General features: G+C 50.5%; 1 protein-coding gene across 3 annotated transcripts in view; it reads right to left on the bottom strand.

The window, feature by feature from the left end:
* LOC135096287 (dual specificity protein phosphatase 10-like) overlaps positions 1 to 14075 on the bottom strand; it is a 36061-nt gene extending 21986 nt beyond the window's left edge. For all 3 annotated transcript variants that reach the window (XM_063997686.1, XM_063997677.1, XM_063997667.1), the window contains exons 1-2: positions 13730 to 14075; positions 9474 to 10046 (exon numbers count right to left, since the gene is read on the bottom strand). In XM_063997686.1, the coding sequence (XP_063853756.1) occupies positions 9474 to 10029 (556 nt within the window). In that variant the 5' untranslated portion in view covers positions 10030 to 10046; positions 13730 to 14075. The remainder of the gene's footprint in view (positions 1 to 9473; positions 10047 to 13729) is intronic.
* Between the last annotated feature and the right edge of the window lie 4827 nt (positions 14076 to 18902).

The following is an 18902-nucleotide window of genomic DNA, read 5'->3' as shown; positions in this document are numbered from 1 at the left end:
GAATGAAGGGCGGAGGCCTCAGGGGCGGGGGTGGCAGCGTCCGGGCACCTGAGCGGCACTGTGTACGCCTAGCTCGGCCTACAACGACAGACTATATTGATTTCCGATGACGAGAGGAATTCATTAGCAACACCTTGGCAGCATGACTCACCCCGGCACCCTCCCCCCTCCTCACCCTACCTCGGCCTCCCCTCTGGAACATTAATCATGGAAAGCTGCCTGCCCTCCACTCTCACCTTACTAGGCCTTCCCTGCACTGCCTGTGAACGTCACCCTGGCACGCACAACGCGCCACACACCACACACTGCATATACACAACTAACTATCACTGATCGCTAGCTCCCAGCAAGTTCTAGAGTTCACGCCGAGTCTTCAAGTGTTACAAAGCGTGCGGCCCCTGTGTCCTCAACCTCCCCCATGTACTTTGAGGCGCCCGATCCAGGCCAGTGTGGCGCGGCGGTGAACCCTCTGATGTGTAGTAGGCCTAAACTACGCCTCCACCACCACCACCACCACCACTACCACCACAGCCGCCGCTACCATCACCGCTGCAACAACCAGGCCATCACCACTCAACACAACTGCTATCATTGAGGCTCGTGTGTGTGTGTGTGTGTGTGTGTGTGTGTGTGTGTGTGTGTGTGTGTGTGTGTGTGTGTGTGTGTGTGTGTGTGTGTGTAGTTCAAGAAAGGCTTACACACACACACACACACACACACACACACACACACACACACACACACACACACACACACACACACATCTCTCCGTCACACACACACAGCAGTAGTACTACATGGTAGAGTAAAACGGCAACCGCCCTGGAGCCGCGGCGCTACGACACTTGTAAACTAAAGATGACCGACCCAAGAGTACTCACCACCTCTCTCTCTCTCTCTCTCTCTCTCTCTCTCTCTCTCTCTCTCTCTCTCTCTCTCTCTCTCTCTAAGTTTACGCGTTACCATGACAACAATGACGTCACGACAGAGTGTCCTATTTCAAGCCCTATTGATCCTTAGGAGGAGCTGAACACTCCCGAAGGCCACGCAGGAGGCAGGGCAGGTGTGGTGAGGAGGCACTGGTACCACCACCACCACCACCACCACCACCACCACGCACACTCGCATATACATACGCACACACTCATAAACACTTTTTCCCCACTCCATAATTAAGTTTCTCAGCAGATACAGTTTCCAGCGCCTCCTGACCCAGATTCTCTTGTCACCCGCGTCGTAAAGTCTACCTTTATTGTAGTTGGGGAGGGGGAGGGTTGCGGGGCTTCCCTGCTGGTGTGGGGAGGAGTGGGGGTGAGAGGTGACTGGCTTCCCCGTGACGTCAGAAGCTATGGGATGTTTGTAATAGTGGTGATGGTGGTGGTGGTAGTTGTAGTAGCGATGGTGGTAGTTGTAATAGTGGTGGTAGTGGTGATGGTGGTGGTGGTAGTAGTAGTAGTAGTAGTAATGAAAAGTAGAAAAATGCAGTGACAGTGGCAATACCATTAATGTTGTAATGTGTGTGTGTGTGTGTTAACGTACGTGCGTGTGTGCCAAAGTGCCTGTATCCCTGGTTTCGCAGGTGAGCGGGAGGGGACGCAGAGGGAGGCAAGGCAAGGGGAGGTAGTGTCGGGTCGCGGGTCACGCTCGACTGCCTCACTAGTACACGCTGATGAACCTACCTCGGGGCGTGGGGGAGAGAGAGGGCGGTAGGTAAGAGTAGGGAATATCTCTCCGTCACACACACACACACACACACGCACACACACACACAAATTTCCCTCCTGATCTCGATGCGTGATTTTGAGACTCGCTGTGTGTGTGTGTGTGTGTGTGTGTGTGTGTGTGTGTGTGTGTGTGTGTGTGTGTGTGTGTGTGTGTGTGCGTGCGCGCGTGTCAAGTGGGGCGGGTGGCACTGGTGACCTCCAGCCAGTGCCCGTGGCGTGCCTCTGGGCTGACGTCAACGGTGGGTCATCCCGAGGAGGCCACTCAACTTACTCGCTCCCTCACTCACTCTCGGCGACCCTCGGGGAAAGCCAGCCACACACACACACACACACACACACACACACACACACACACACACACACACACACACACATGCATGCACACACAACAGCTTCACGGATAAAAATACACCCCATGGCTCTAAAATTGTATTTTTTTTCTCATTATAGTTTCTTTTCCTTCCTCTTAGCTGGATTTCTGAGGAAACGCAGCTTTAGACTGTGTGTGTGTGTGTGTGTGTGTGTGTGTGTGTGTGTGTGTGTGTGTGTGTGTGTGTGTGTGTGTGTGTGTGTGTGTGTGTGTGTAGTGTACCTCACTCAACTGTTATAATGCCTCATAATTTCCTTCCTCTTCTTCTTCTTCTTCTTCCTTCTCCTCCTCCACCTCCTCCTTAATGTCATGCAACGGGACAGCTATTTCTTTTAACGTCCCAAGTCTCGTTCTCGCGATTAACTCCACAATTATGGTAAAGGAAATATCATAAAAGTCTCGTCGGATCGCGCAAGGCGGCCCGTGGGAGTGTGGAGGCGCCCGCTCCGCACATAACCGGCAGTGGTGAGTCAGTCTTGATTGAGAAAGTTGCCGAGTACAGGTGCACTAGTGTGTGTGTGTGTGTGTGTGTGTGTGTGTGTGTGTGTGTGTGTGTGTGTGTGTGTGTGTGTGTGTGTGTGTGTGTGTGTGTGTGTGGTGACGTCATCTGGCACTGATCAATACGTGGCACTCACTCACTCACACTTACGTACACTCGCTCGCTCGTCCGTTTCCCCTTGCCTGGAAGATGGCACACACACACACACACACACACACACACACACACACACACACACACACACACACACACACACACACACACACCATTTCACTTGTATAACACAGTCCTTCACTTAAATTCCATGTGTTGTAATCTTTAAACCCCCGCCTCCGCCTCTCCCTTACAAGCCATACACATTCCACACGCGTCCACCCCTTCACCCTCACCCCCGCAGACCCTACATCCCTATTCCCCTACGCCGTCACGCTCGTTGCCCTCAGCATCGAGGTCTCGTGTGGTGGTGGTGGCGGCGGTGTCCAGCGTCACCACCAGCTGTTTCTCCTCGCCGCCTCTTCTCTCTGATCCAGGCGGCGCGGTATTTTTAGCGTGGAGGAAGGGGAAGTGAACGCCACAGAGAGGCTGCGTCATTCCTATCGGAGAGGCTTCCCTCTGCACCATCTCCAGCTGATTAGTGAAGCGTGTCGCCAGTGACGCTCTCAGTACCTGCCTGCCGCCGCCTCGCCTCTGTCGGTAAGGCCACCGTGGCGGGGGAGGCTGAGGCCGTCGCTTGCATCCCGCCTCTTGTGAATGGCAGGCGGATTCCACGGCGAGGAAAGGTTTCGTGGGTCACGGCGTGAATAAAATATCGCAGCATCGAAGAGCCATTGATGGGCGCATGATTCATCCCAGGAACCAGGTCTGAGCGGCATCGATTGTGCGCCAGACGCAGCGGGGCTTCATTCATGCGGGCCGCGGACACTCGTCTCGCCGCTGTAATGTCACCGCCATTCATCGCCGCAACCACTTAGCTTCCCCTGCAGCCTCAATGCCTCCCTCTTCCTGCTCCGCCGCCAAGACACCGTCCAGGAAGCTGCCTGAGCTTCGCACTTCCCTGCTGCCGACCTTGCACCCCGCACTCCGCGGCCCTGCCGCCAGCTGGGACCTCTGCTGTCCTATCTATGAACGGCAAGGCTTCCCAGCTGCCTCACACCTACACATTCCTCCTGTCTCATAATGTAATCCGTTCACACATGAGGGACGCAGAGCTGCTGACTGGCTGGGCCCCACGCAGGGCTGCCCGAGCTGTGCTGGTGGCCGAGTACACACCGACGCGAACAGGACTCCAACAAATGAGCGTGTGGGCAGCAAACCCGCCATAAAACTGCTCTAAGGGAGTAATGAGGCAGATAATGAGTCACACTGAGAGTATCACTTGTCGACGCGCTGCCCAGCCTCGCCTGATGCGCTCCCCTCGGACTGCCACTTGAGAAATCAGTCAGCTGCCGAGCTATTTCGGGCCCGCAGCCACAGAGATACCAGCGAGGTCGTCTTGCCGGGTTCATCGTGCAGCAGAACACAACATCGCTTGGGCTTCAGGGCGTGACGGTCGCTGTTCAGACCGGAGGGACTGAGGAAACAAGACTGAAGGGCTGTGGCTATAGCGTCACGAGCAGCCAGCTGTGAGGGGCTGCTCGTAAAGTGGAGGTGAAGTGAGAGTGATGCATCCTGGCGGCGACCAGCAGCAGCAGCACCACTACTACCACTCCTACGCGACGCCCAAAAGTGACCCACTTCGCCTCCACGCCGCGGCCCTCCCCCATCAAGCGCTATGCCCTCAACACCACTACCACTATTTTTGTACTTTGTAATAAACTTCTACGGGAAACAAAAGGACTGCTGGAGGGAGGAGGACACGATGACACTCTGCTTGAAGATGAAGATGTGTCCTTTCAGCGGCGTGGTGACGAGATGCCTCGCCACTTGACTCTTATCTCACCGCCATGAAGAGTTGGGGTACAGACAGACAGACACTCACTCCCCTGCCTGCTGACGGCTCCACTGCTCGTCTTTCCTACTGATGGCGACATTCTTGCGGCAAGGCGGCCAGACGGACCCCTGGGAGCGACATCAAAGGCCGTGAAGGCAAGCTATCTCAACGGTCGCTGCAACTGACTGGCGGGAGGCACAAGCTAAGCGACGTCATTGTGTGTGTGTGTGTGTGTGTCAAGTGAACAAGTCTCCGCGATAAAACAATCACCCCAGGGTCACTAAAATACTGAATAATGAATGACAGACTCAGGAGCGGCACGACACAGGAGGGTGACCTTCGTGCCGCGGCCTGGCATGACTACACGAAGCCTTACTACTATAATCTGTCTGTGCTTGGCGGGCAACGCCAGTCAGTCAGTCCGCTCCCTCCCCCGCCTCTCCTTCAACTTAGCCTAAAAACTCGTCAATTTCAAGAGGAAGGGCAGAAAAACACAAGCGACATGGAAGCGCCTGCACACACCACAGCAGCTTCCCGCTCCTGACACGCACAAGGGCACGGTAAAGTAATTTTAGTGACGGGGAAAAATAACACTTTTTAAACATGAGCGTCGTATTTTTGACAAGATTCCCTCTGCCTGCCTGTGTGTGTGTGTGTGTGTGTGTGTGTGTGTGTGTGTCGTCACCATCGCAACCCCGCGTCTCAGATCAACCTCAGGAACGCAGTAAGAGCACAGCAAAAGTGTTATGATTACGTTGGCGCCGCGCGGTGAGTCATGCGGCCTCCCTCCTCGCGTGCGGCTGCCACATTCCTCCACCTCCCTAAATTTACCTTCCACTCGCCTCCGCGCACGCCACACCAATGCCATCGCTATTTTTCTCTCCTTCCAGCAGACGACGGAAGGAAGTGGCCACTGGAATAATGCACACACTTCCTGAATCGCTGAGGTGTTAAAGGGAAAAGTGGTGCCCTCCAGGTCGGCAAGGAGGCATGTATGGGAATGCTGTACCGCCACACTGCGCCCGTTACCGCCCACCACCACCACCACCTCCTCCACCTCCCATACTTCCTGGCCCCAAGGCACCCCACCGCCACGGGGCTTCCCTTGGCATTATTCTTTGTGTGAAGGTTGCTATGGGGGAGGTGCAAGAAAGTGGCGTGCGATTGGCAGCAGCAGCAGCAGCTGCTGCAGCAGTCACAGCTGAGCAACACAAGACAGCCGTGACTCACACCACCACCACCACCACCGCCGCCGCCCCAGCAGCAGCCTTCTCTCCCTCCCTGCCTGCCTCGCCTAGCAATCCCGCACCGCCTTCGCCGCTTCCTCCACCTTTTAAATCGCAGATGAACAAGGAAATGGCGGTAACGAACTTTTAAGAGTTCGTAAGGTCGAGGATGGCGAGTGTGGCAGCGAGCGCTCCGCCCTTCCTCCTCGTAGCGGTGTGTGCGTGCGTGCGTGCGTGGTGGGCTTCCTCCGCGACACAACACAAACATCGGTAGACACAGAGGCGTCCGTCGCCCCTAGGAAGGCTAACCCTTCACCCGTCCCCCCTCCCCTGCCTCCAGCTGACAGCCTCACGCTCACCACAAACTTTTCACTCCCCAGTGAGACGCGGCGACCTTGGGGGCAGCGTCACCCTGCGAGGAGAGGAGACGCCCCCGGGTGTGCTGGTGAGTCATCGGGGCGCGGGCTGGTGGAAAGGTAGAGTTATTTTGGTGAGACACTCCGTCACGGAATGTGGCGTGCGTGTCACTCCTGCCGCCGCTCGCTCGATGGCGACTTTTGGGGAGTCTTCCTCTTTGGTCAGCAAACATTTATTTTGGTTGAGCGGTGCGGGTCGATGGGAGCAGCAGCAGCAGCAGCAGCAGCGTGAGGTTGAGGGCGGCCTCGCACCTGCACGCCTTTAACAGGTGCCTGCAGGCGGCTGCCTCGAGCAAGGAACCGTTCTATGATTTGCTGCTGCCTTTCGGCTCCATTGAAAGATGACCAGCGTGCAGGGCCGCCCCGCCCACCGCCGCGCCGCGGCCTACTCCGACACGCGGCCCTGTCTTCAGCACGCAGGGCGCAGCGACCAAAAATATATACAGGATAAGCTGCGGTGACTCACGCGACACGACGGCGATGACACCGATGCATCGGTTGGCGTGCCGCGGGGCGCACACGCTCCATCCAAAGAGCGAAATTACGACCAATTTTGAGGCAGACCAGCGCAAGGGTTGTTCCAGCAGTGTTACTCGCGGGGCCACACGCAGGCTACAGGTGCCGCCGCCGCCCGCCAAACACACTTACGCCATCCCGTGTCCTCTTATCTATCTGGATTCTCGCTGTAGTAGAGGCTGTCACCCCTGCCTGTCTGTCTGATCGTTGGACGGCGCAAATCGAGCGAAGAAAAATTTCGAATAAATTCAAATAATAGCCGGACAGGGAGTATTACAGGGCAGGATGAGGTAGCAACGTGTCATCACCACCACCAACCCCGACCATTGCGGCGGTGCATCGAGCGGCGGACACCCGGCGGGTAATAATGATTGCCTGCCGGAGTGACCTTCAAGGACCTTACTTCCCCTTCCCTCATCAGGAGAAGGGCAGCCTTTGTATCAAGAGGCGGGAGGCTGGAAGGCATCACGAGGGTGGCCGCGGCGCTGCCATCTCGTGACCCAGACACTGAGGCAGACGAGACCAGACCAGAATTGCAGGCGAGGAAAAAGAACCTCCCGCCCGAGGCACAGCTCTAGTGGGGCCGAGGAGGGGCGGGAGGGGCGGACCCACTTCTCAGCTTTCCCTGGCCGCCTTATTCACCGTCGTCATCGGTATAAATGGCGGAAGGGGAGTGAGGGAAGGGTCACGCGTGCCCTGCGTCACGCACCGACGCGCACGTGAAAGAGGAGAGAGAGCGTGCACCAAGGGAAAGGTGTTACATAACAACATCTGGAGGGATCGAGAGCCAGGTAAGGAGAAAGGTGCGCCTCGTTCACCTGCTGCCAGCCCCGAGCGTCTCCTGGACAGCTCGGCCTGGCGTGGCGGAGTGCGGGGCGACGATGAGAGGTTTGGGGAGACAGCGTGGCGTTGGGCGACCTCCACACTCCTCATCACCTCCCCGCGTCACACCCCTGCTCTGTACTTCCTCGTTTGTGCCGACCCTTGGCAAGAAGACGTGCACCTGGAAGTCTGGCACGGAAGGGAGGCGGAAGGGCTCGTGGTAAGTGCGTAGCAATACTTCTGACGCAAGTGTGGCTCCGGTGCGTCGCTAATTGCCTTGTCTGAGGCTACATCAGGACGAAGTAAGGAATTTTGAAGAAGGAAATGAGTGAACGAAACACTAAGACAGGACACGTAAGGCGAGAGCACAGCAGGACGCCAGGCAAGGATCGGGAAGGAGGAGCAGGATGGCAGTGACGGATGGCAGCCAGCGCCCTGCCGCCACACATCGTGACAGTAACCACTCCATCAAGATCTGTCCTTTGAAACACCTTGCTTGCTAACACTCACTCCAACAAAAATAACTGTGACAGCTTGCTAACATACACTTCAGTAATCATAAGGGCGACACTATCTCCACCAGGCTTCCGTCCCCTCTCTCCCCCACTCATCCCGAGGCCACAACGAAAATCCCGTGTAAATAGTGACGGGTGGACGACCACGTGAGGGGAGAGGAGGCGAGGGGGAGAGACGCCTTTGACCAGATCCCCTTTACTGGGCGCCTAAAGAGGGACACTAAGGGGAGGGGGAGATAGGGAGAGGTAGGGAGCGAGAAACCTTGTAAACAAATGAGTCACCTCCATCAAGGGCCGTGGACACACTTATCAATAAATCGATAACTCCTGAAGAAGCTCCTTGAAAAATAGTCCTCCTCCTCCTCCTCCTCCTGAGGGGAGGACCCCCTGCCTGCCCCTCTCAGCGGGAACCGAACCAGCGGCGCGGCAGACTCGTGTGGCAAGATTTAATCATAATTTACTGAGTGATTAGCGTCGTAAACGGCAAGTGTCAAGAGAGAGAGAGAGAGAGAGAGAGAGAGAGAGAGAGAGAGAGAGAGAGAGAGAGAGAGAGAGAGAGAGAGAGAGAGAGAGAGAGAGAGAGAGAGAGAGAGAGAGAGAGAGAGAATGTGCTAAGGTAAGCCTTCCCAGCGCTCATCCCCCCGGCAGCAGCTATCCTTCCCCAAGGGCAACCTGATACGGCTTCCTGATGCGGCACCTCCTTAACGGGCCGCGCCTCGGGTCTGGCCAGCCGGGGCCCACTTCCCAGACCCCGCGAGGGGCTGCGTGCGAAGAAGCAGGCGGAACGGACCTGAATGGGAGGCTGAGGGACAGAGAGAAGGGAAGGTGAAAGGGAGGAGAGCTGGGGACGAGAAAGAGGAGGCGGCAGGACAGGAGAGGGGAGGCAGTGGTGGGAATGAGGAGCAGATCCCCGGGATGGGGAAGGCTGCGGTGGAGACGAGGAAGAGCAGATAGCATGGCGGGGGAGGGGAAGGGGGGGAAATGCTGGGGACGAGGAAGAGGGCGTCGGGCAGCCAGTCGGCAAGGTCACTGGAGGCCTCGCTCAGCTTCCTGCTCTCACTCCGCCCGCCACTTCCTCCATGACGCGCCGCCCGCACTGCCCACCTTTGTACACCTTCCCGCCCCTCAGAGCATGGCCAGCGTGGCGGCGTGCACACAAGCACACTAAGGTGATAGACAAGGTAACACAGATTCATACACCCTAGCTGTCCCCGTCCGGCTCCCAACACCCTGCAAAGGCTGTCCCATACCGTCAAGCGCGGGGACACTGGAGCGAGAGAAGGGTACTGAGGGAGGCGCCTCTCGCCACTGGGAAAGCACACATGTTTTGAGATAATAGGTACGCGCGTGGGAATGAGCGGGGCAGCGTGGCCAAGGAAGGGGCGTCTGAGGCTGGCTGCACTATTGCACAACACAAACACAAACACGTGAACAGAAAGTCACTGGTGTACTCACCCTTGAGCAGCAGCGGCTCCCTGTTGTCCTCCAGGAGGGCAGTAAGAACGAGGTAGACGGGGTGTGTCGGCGGCAGCGCCTCCAGGTCGGAGGTGGAGTCGTCGTACACGATGATCTCCTTGTAGCACCGCTTCTTCAGCAGGTCGCGGCCCGAGGGGGACACCGCCAGGTCCACCACGGAGGCGCGTCTGAGTTGCAGCCGCTTGCGGTTGAATCGGTCGGAGCAGTTGAGGTTTATGGCACTGCGGACGTGCCTGAGGTTGTAGCTGATGAATGGTCGGAGATCCACCAGCAGGAAGTTCCTGGGCTTGGTCTTGGTGAGCTTGCGCGCCACCTCAGCGGGCTGGAGGGCTCGAGCGCGCCGCAGCAGCAGCGACCGCTGGATGGTTGCGCTCTCTCCGCACGGCGACGCTGGCATGCTTACGACTTGCGGCGCCATCAGCTGCGGCAGCGACACTGGACAGCGGACGGCGGCTTCTCCACTCGCCTCCCCTGGCTCGCTCAACGACCGGTTCAGGGCCAGACGAAGCCCCTCCCGACGGCCTTCACTCAGCATCCTGGCTACTCACCACCCTGCAACACACACCTGTGACTCACTACCTGCACCACACACCACCAAACCACACCACCACTCATTGTACACCTACACGCTCACCACTCGTCACTCACCACCCACATCACGCCGTGCAACAGAGGAGGCGTGATTCACCACATGCACACTCACCACACGACCTACACCACTACATGACAACACGACACTCACCACAGCACCACTCATGCATCACATCCCCCCACACAACATTATGCACTGCCGGAAAGAGAGGCTTGTGATTAAAATTTTAATTACTTGATTTAGCGATTAGCTATGTCAATAATGAGTTTATTTACAATGAGTTTTACTTGTTACGCGCTGTCATGTTTCACACACACACGGTGGCAGGAAGTGAGTGGACCTGTACTTCCTGTTGAACTCCTCCTCTTCCTCCTTCCCCTACCCACCACCACCCTCACGCCGCCCTCACCACGTGCTGCAGCAGTCCACGTCCCCACCACGTGCAGCACCCAGCGCGATGCCAGGTCCTCTCCTCCCTGCACACTTTTCCTCTCACCTAACTGGAAAACCTCATACAAACCTGCACTCTTCCCTTCATGACAGCTTAGCCTAGAGATCTATCTTAAGGCGTCTTTGTAAGATTGAGGAGCGAAATACCCAGCTGCTACAACCCACCCCAGTCTTGCCCAGCCTAACCCAGCTATTCCCAGTCCACCCTAGCCCAGTCCAACCACGTCACTGCTATATTCACCCTCAGCAGTGTCCTAATCCCGACACCACTCTGCCGCAGCGTGCTGGCCACCATGGACATGCTCTGATACACTTCTGCGCCGCACCTCCACTACATTAAAAACGTTCTAGTTAAAGATGCACTGGTTCTTAAGGGTGTTTTTATGGTTCTAGTGAAAGATTAACAAGATTTGTACGTTATTAACAGGAAAAACACTCTTGGGAACACGGCTAATCGTTGTGGCATTTTGAAAACAGTCATGGTGAGCGAGCAGATCGTTTCAGAATACAGCACCATGACTCACGCTAAGCCGCTTCCCCGCCACCTGCCCGACGCTCACAGACTTGGCACCCCAAAGCCAAGGTCTCTGTGTTACAAGGGGATTCAACTCCTTATTCACCTCCATGCAGTGGGATTGACGGTGCTAGTGTTGTGTTCTGAGTGTGATGACGTGTGGAGTGTGTGATGTATTTTGTTTCCTGGGAGATGTTAATGGTAGTTGTGGTGTTGGTAGTTGTTGTTAGTGTAGTTGTTGCTGTGGTTGTTGTTGTGTTCATGCTTTCATTATTGTTATTATTATTATTATTATTATTATTATTATTATTATTATTATTACTTATTTACTTTTTATACCTAATTAGCAATATTACAGTATCATATTCTTCTTATTAAGATTAACATTTTCATCACTGCGAACATATAATTTTTTCAGTCATCAATATTAGTTCCAGCATTACTTTTAACGCAACTAATATATTATTATTATTATTATTATTATTATTATTATTATTATTATTATAATTATTATTATTATTATTATTATTATTAAGTAAAACTATTTTTATTTTTACCTTTCATTTATTTATTCTTTTTAATGAATGAATACTATTTTCATTCATATCCCAGTAGCATGGCTCAGCTCACCTCAGCAGCAGTGATCCAAGGCAGCGGGACAGTCCCTGGCAACTCATAACATCACATTCACTTTTGAATTATTGACTGAAAGGCCTCTCGTCACTCCTTATGAAGGCAATAACACTCAACGTGCCTGTGTGTGTGTGTGTGTGTGTGTGTGTGTGTGTGTGTGTGTTTATTTCGTCACCTCATCTCCACTTTTCACAGACTTTTGAGGGAGTTATTACGGTTTACAAGGGTGTTTTCACGAGTCAATTGACACGTACCGTAGTTTAGCAAGGACTCTACACCACTACCACCACTACCACCACCACCACCACCACCAGTATCAATGGGAAAAACACCCTTGGGAACCCTACTTCCTAAATCATGACTCCTAAGACCTTTGGAGAGAAAAAAAAGAAAAAAAAAAAAAGCCTAACTCACTTACGAACACAAGCGTTCTCTGTGTGTGTGTGTGTGTGTGTGTGTGTGTGTTTCAGGCCTGAGCCCTGAGCCACCGGGATCTCTCAGGAGACTCAAACACACTGGCTACGCGACAACAAACACATCCAACACACCCCGAGACACCCGCTTGTCACCATTCCCCAGACGAGCCACTCCCTGCATCTACTGAAGCTCTCGTTTGAAATCCCTCGCTAAAGACCTGTAGCATTATCCAGTGACAACACGACCAACGCCTCTAGTCTTCAGGTGCATTATTTCAGCATATTAGTGAAGATTTCCTATGGTGAAGAGAAGCATCGAGTGTTCTGTTGCCCGCATGACCTCTGGGCGGCGGTTCTGTGCGTTAAACGGTGGAATGTTTTAGTGAAACTGACCCTAACGAGAGAGAGAGAGAGAGAGAGAGAGAGAGAGAGAGAGAGAGAGAGAGAGAGAGAGAGAGAGAGAGAGAGAGAGAGAGAGAGAGATTCTGCACGAAGATAAGAAACAGGAAGGGTTAATAAAAATCACTTAAGAGGTGAAAAACACGAAAGAAAAAGAACGAAAAAAAGGAGAGAGAGAGAGAGAGAGAGAGAGAGAGAGAGAGAGAGAGAGAGAGAGAGAGAGAGAGAGAGAGAGAGAGAGAAATGGTCGCGTCAGGCACGCCGGGTAATGCACGCAACAGCCAAGCTAAGAGTAGGGAACCGCAGTGCGTGACACGAGACGTGGCACCACCGCGTGACATCACCTCCACTCCTCTGTGTCTAGTCATTCGCCGCCACCACCACTACCGCCACATTCCCAGCACATCACACCACAACATCTGCAACACATCACTACAAATACACATGAAATATTTGTCTCGCATCACCACACTCGCACGCCACAGTATCAGCACACACACGTTTAAATCTCTGCATTCTCCACATCACATCAGCAGAGCATTATCTTGTCACATACTATGCTACCACTGTCATACGCCACATCTCTACTGCACTAGCACTCATCATAAGCTACCGCACATTGCATATCTTCTAAGTAACCACACACCACTTCTCTAACATACTGACACACACCATTCAACACATTGCACTCCTTCATAACTACACACCACTACATACTACAATAAAAACACGGATCTTTACCGCACACCACCACTATCACACACCAAACTGCAGAACACACATCGTAGTACACACCACATATCACATGCAACACAACACTGATACCATAACACCACACATTGCATCTCATACATCGCTCACTCATCAAACACACATACACACACACACGGCATCACTTCATCACCACAAACAAGACATCACCACTACAAGCAGTCAGAGTCATTCATTCATGACATTCATCACACTCACACAATGCACGTTTAAAAGTAAGCGTTAATTGGCCTCAGGTGAAGTACTCTCACCGCCTGGCCAGGTAAGTACTCACAGTGGTAATTAGTCCCTCACACCTGTAATGCCTTGCCATACACTACTGACTCACTCATTAGCTCTCCTGCCTTGCCTCACTCTCCGCGCGGCACGGTGATAAAATACCGCCCGATGAGTAATGTGTTTTCAAGAGTGGTGGGAAAACTGAGCAACATGAACTAACAACACTGACAGAAACACTTACTAGGGCACATGGTCAGTTCCTGGGTGTAGTGTGGGTACTCCTGCTTGACTAGATAATCCACAGACACTTTTCCAAACACTCGCGTTTAAATGCTTCAATAGGTTTCAATTGCACTCGAGGGATTGCACTGAGCTGTCCCACGTCCTCTCACCACGCAAGTTGTGTATGCACTGGACTGCCTTGCCTCCCGTTCGCTGGGCTCGAGCCAGGCTGTGCTGACGGACTCTCCTCCGCCTCCTCTCTGCGTGCCGTTGGCAACCCCGCGCTGCCTGCTGCACGATGGCTACAGACCGATAAATCCTGATACTATTGTGAAACGCCACCAAGCACCAGGCAAGTTTCACAGCTCAAGTGAGGCTTCGTATAAGAATTATCTCTATATAGCCAAAGCCTCCGTGTCCTGGGTGACGTAGTACAGCTCGCTTCGCCTCAGGAACGAATGGAGGGACGGGGAGGAGGTGAGAGGAGGGGCGGGAGAAGAGGAGTCAGCGTCATGGTAGTGTTGTGATGTCATAGTTATTACACTCATGACTCAGGTTGTGGCAATTAGGTTTCCGCTCTGAAGTGCGACTCCATAGAGAACAGTGATTGTGTATATTTACCGTGAGTTTTTGGCACAAGGTCCGCCGGAGTAGCGCGGGACAGAAATACCGTCTGATTCATTCACAGGAAGGCAGCGTTGCCAGTCAGGTTTCTACGCTGTAATGGAGCCTAATGGTTTTCATGAGTGGGACACGTAAAAACACTCACACATCAGCTGTAATCACGCGGCGAGGGCGTCCCTGTGCCCTGGCTCTCGTGGGCGCCGCGCCGAGGCTCCCAGACCAGACGGACTTGCATTAACTGGTTGGTTCCAGAAGGCGATGTCTCATGCCCAGGGAATGACCGAGCAGGTCCCGCTGGGCACTTCCCGGGGTGGAGGCGGGGCGAGGCGGGGAGGGAGGAGCAGCTGGCAGGGGAGGGTGCCGGCAGGATCACTTCCTACGTATAAGGAATGCCTCTTGATTACCAAACCGATTTTGTGGAAGTAAAGCGAAGATTAGGAAACAATAATAGAAACTAGACTGAGTCAACGTTGTTTACGTCACACGCGGTGAGATGTTTGCATACTCTTGGGAAGCGAGGATAAAACTTTGATAGTGAAAGGAGGAAACCTATGGGAATGACTGATGGAATGATTGATTCGTCGACACTGCAACAACGGGACCATATGGCGTCGCACGTCAAGGGTCTCTATTCTCAAACGCTTCAGTGCCTGGTCTTGACCACTCTTAACTGGCTTAGTGGAAGTTATTGGAATCTTCAATGGTGCTTTCATGATTCTAGTGATAGGTAACAAGGATTCTGCACTTTTTAGAGACCCTAATAGAAGTGACTGGAGTCTTCAAGGGTGTTTTGTAGGATTCTAATGATAGTTCACTAAGGATTCTGCATCACCAATAAAGGAAAAGGAAAGCACCCGCAAAAAAAAAAAAAAAAAAAAAAAAAAAAAAAAAAAAAACTTATTTCCGTGGTTTTAAAATGATAGACTCGATATGAAATTTGTCATACCTTTTAACCATGAATATACCATGGAAAAAAAAAAAAAAAAAAAAAAAAAAAAAAAAATATATATATATATATATATATATATATATATATATATATATATATATATATATATATATATATATATATATATATATATATATATATATATATATATATATATATATATATATATATATATATATATATATATATTCAAATAGCCATCATTTCAAATGGTACGAGTTTTGCCTAAAGTCGGTTCATGGCATGGTTGCAGAGATATAGCAATTTCAAATCTTTCTGTTTTAAACACCCGGTAATCATGAAAAAACACAGTGGTTTAAGAATATGACAAAAAAATAAAAGTTTAGCGTACACTACCAGTACGGGCCCCAGAAAAATTAGTTTTGAAGACACCAACCAACTAGAGGCTAAAAATAGAATAACATGTATATAGATGAAGCAACGGAAGATGGTCCCACGCTGCTCCCGGAGAAGGTAAAGGATGGAGAGCCCTTGGGAGAACCTGTCCCTCACCTTGACTCCCTGACGGCCAGGTGAGAGAGAGAGAGAGAGAGAGAGAGAGAGAGAGAGAGAGAGAGAGAGAGAGAGAGAGAGAGAGAGAGAGAGAGAGAGAGAGAGAGAGAGAGAGAGAGAGAGAGAGAGAATCATATAGGAAGATCAGATTTTTGGGATTAGGATAAGTTAGGTGTGTGTGTGTGTGTGTGTGTGTGTGTGTGTGTGTGTGTGTGTGTGTGTGTGTGTGTGTGTGTGTGTGTGTGTGTGTGTGTGTGTGCAGTATCTAGCTGGGAGCCTTCGGGAGTGCGTGAGTGAGTGTGTGTGGGCAGTGAAGACACGCTTGAGGCTCCTCTCTGTAAGACTCTCTCAGTCTTAATCAACACACACACACACACACACACACACACACACACACACACACACACACACACACACACACACACACACACACACACAGGGAGGGCAAAAACTGGATTCTGATGTGATGCTCACGAGGGCGTTTGAGAGAGAGAGAGAGAGAGAGAGAGAGAGAGAGAGAGAGAGAGAGAGAGAGAGAGAGAGAGAGAGAGAGAGAGAGAATTAGCCAGCTAAGTTAATTTTTGGGTCAGTTAAAGGATAAGTTATAGTTAAGCAAGGCTAACTAATCTAACCTAACCTAACGTAATCTTACCTAGCCTAATGTAACCTATGTAATTCAACTTGACAACCTATCATAACCTATTATAACCTAATCAAACCTGACAAAGCATAAGTTAACATTACCCACCCCACAAAAAAATAATGTATAAGATAAAATAAATTGAAATAAAATCAAACAAAATGAATGAATAAATAAAAAAAGATAAATAAATAAACGACTAGAGCGGCTAATCCTTTTGTGACTCAGAAAAGAAGAAAGAAAAAAGAGCAAAGATAAAAAGAGTGAGAAAAAAAAGAAACACACACACACACACACACACACACACACACACACACACACACACACACACACACACACACACACACACCCACTGTCTTTGCTTGCTAACATTATCTTATTTTTTTTTTCCTTCGCTGATAACGAAGGGAAAATAAAACAATGAGGCAGGTGTGACAGTGACGACGCAAGGTGACGCGGCTCGTGTTCCTGACTCACCTGCGTTATCTTGACGAGGAAGGCCAGACACTGAGTCAAGCGGCGAAAGGTGTTATGGGAAGTGAGTAAGTGAGTGTGTGTGTGTGTGTGTGTGTGTGTGTGTGTGTGTGTGTGTGTGTGTGTGTGTGTGTGTGTGTGTGTGTGTGTGTGTGTGTGTGTGTGTGTCAGTGCTTGTGGGGAGATCAGTGGTACAATCTCTCTCTCTCTCTCTCTCTCTCTCTCTCTCTCTCTCTCTCTCTCTCTCTCTCTCTCTCTCTCTCTGACAAAATCCTTCAAAATAATAGAAATACGAAATAAGCAATAGAAAGTCACGTTTCTTTCTTTTCTATTTCTTCCTTTCTTTTTCCCTCTTTTTTCATTCTTTTTTCTTCCTCTCTTCATTCTCTTATTTCTTCTTTCTTTCACTCACTATTTGTATCTTTCTTTCCTTGTACATTTTTTTCTTTTATGGTGTGTGTGTGTGTGTGTGTGTGTGTGTGTGTGTGTGTGTGTGTGTGTGTGTTTGTGTGTGTGTCACCTTCACCTTGAGGAATAGTATTCAAAGAAGACTCCCTCAGTGCACCTCATGCCAAACACTAATTACTCTTCTTCTTTTTCTTCTTTCTTCTTTCCTTCAAGATACAAGCAGGATGGGAGAGAGAGGAATGCTAATCACACACACACACACACACACACACACACACACACACACACGGTCATCGCACGTCTGCGCAAAATAGAAAAAAAAGTAACGAAATAAATGAAAATGAATGAAATGAATGAAATAGATAACCAGATCAATAAATAAACGAAAGATTAAATGTATAAATGAGTAACTAATTAATTGACTAACTAGGTAACGAACTAATTAAACGTCATATTAATAATCGCTTAACTAAACAAATATTTGCAACTTCTAGGGAATAATGCTTTTGGTTCATAAAGTCCTTGGCAGTGATGCGCAGGATTAATGAGGCGGGAAGGGAGACGAGGCGAGGCGGGAAACAGCGAGAAGAGGGGAGAGGAGGTGAGGAGAGGCGGGGAGGGGAGAGGAGAGGAGAGGAGACCGAGAAGTGTGAAGATAAAACGAACCGCAGATTCGAATATCATCTGAAGTAGAGACGGTTGGCTGACCATTCATACACACACACACACACACACACACAGGATGAATGAAAGCAAACTATGTTACAGTTATAAGAAATGGTTACATAGTTACACATGAGCACGTACACACACAAACACACACACACACACACACACACACACACACACACACACACACACACACACACACACACACACACATGACGTATTATCTTAAATTAGCGTGTGATCATTGGAGTTACGCCATATTTAATTAAGTGAATTATTTTGTTATAATTAATCACACTAATAGTACAGTGGAATAAAAAGTGGTTATTATTATTATTATTATTATTATTATTATTATTATTATTATTATTATTATCATCATTATTATTATTGTTATCATTATTATTATTATTATTATTATTATTATTATTATTATTATTATTATTGCTGCTGTTGTTGTTGTTGTTGTTGTTGTTGTTATTGTTGTCGTTGTTGTTGTTATTATTATAATCATTATTCCTATTATTATTATCATTACTACTTCTACAACAACAACAACAACAACAACAACAACAACAACTACTACTACTACTAATACTAATACTGCTACTGCTTTTACCACTACTACTACTACTACTACTACTACTACTACTACTACTACTACTACTACTACTACCACCACCACCACCACCACCACCACCACCACTAAAAAACTCCTTGGGGAACATGACCTCATAATACTGCTGAAGAAAGGAAGTCTCGCCTTTTCCTCCTTCAAGAACATCTCCCTCTCCCTCTCCCTGTCTCTTTCCCTCTCCCTGTCTCTCTCCCTCTCCCTCTCCCACGCCCTCCTAGCAGCAGCGGCCACCAGTGAGTGAAATGAATGGCACAAGGTAACTATGAATGATTGTTCAC

The sequence above is a fragment of the Scylla paramamosain genome, chromosome 3 (assembly GCF_035594125.1).
Source record: "Scylla paramamosain isolate STU-SP2022 chromosome 3, ASM3559412v1, whole genome shotgun sequence".
NCBI lineage: Eukaryota > Metazoa > Arthropoda > Malacostraca > Decapoda > Portunidae > Scylla > Scylla paramamosain.
This window is presented reverse-complemented; position numbering and strand designations above follow the sequence as displayed.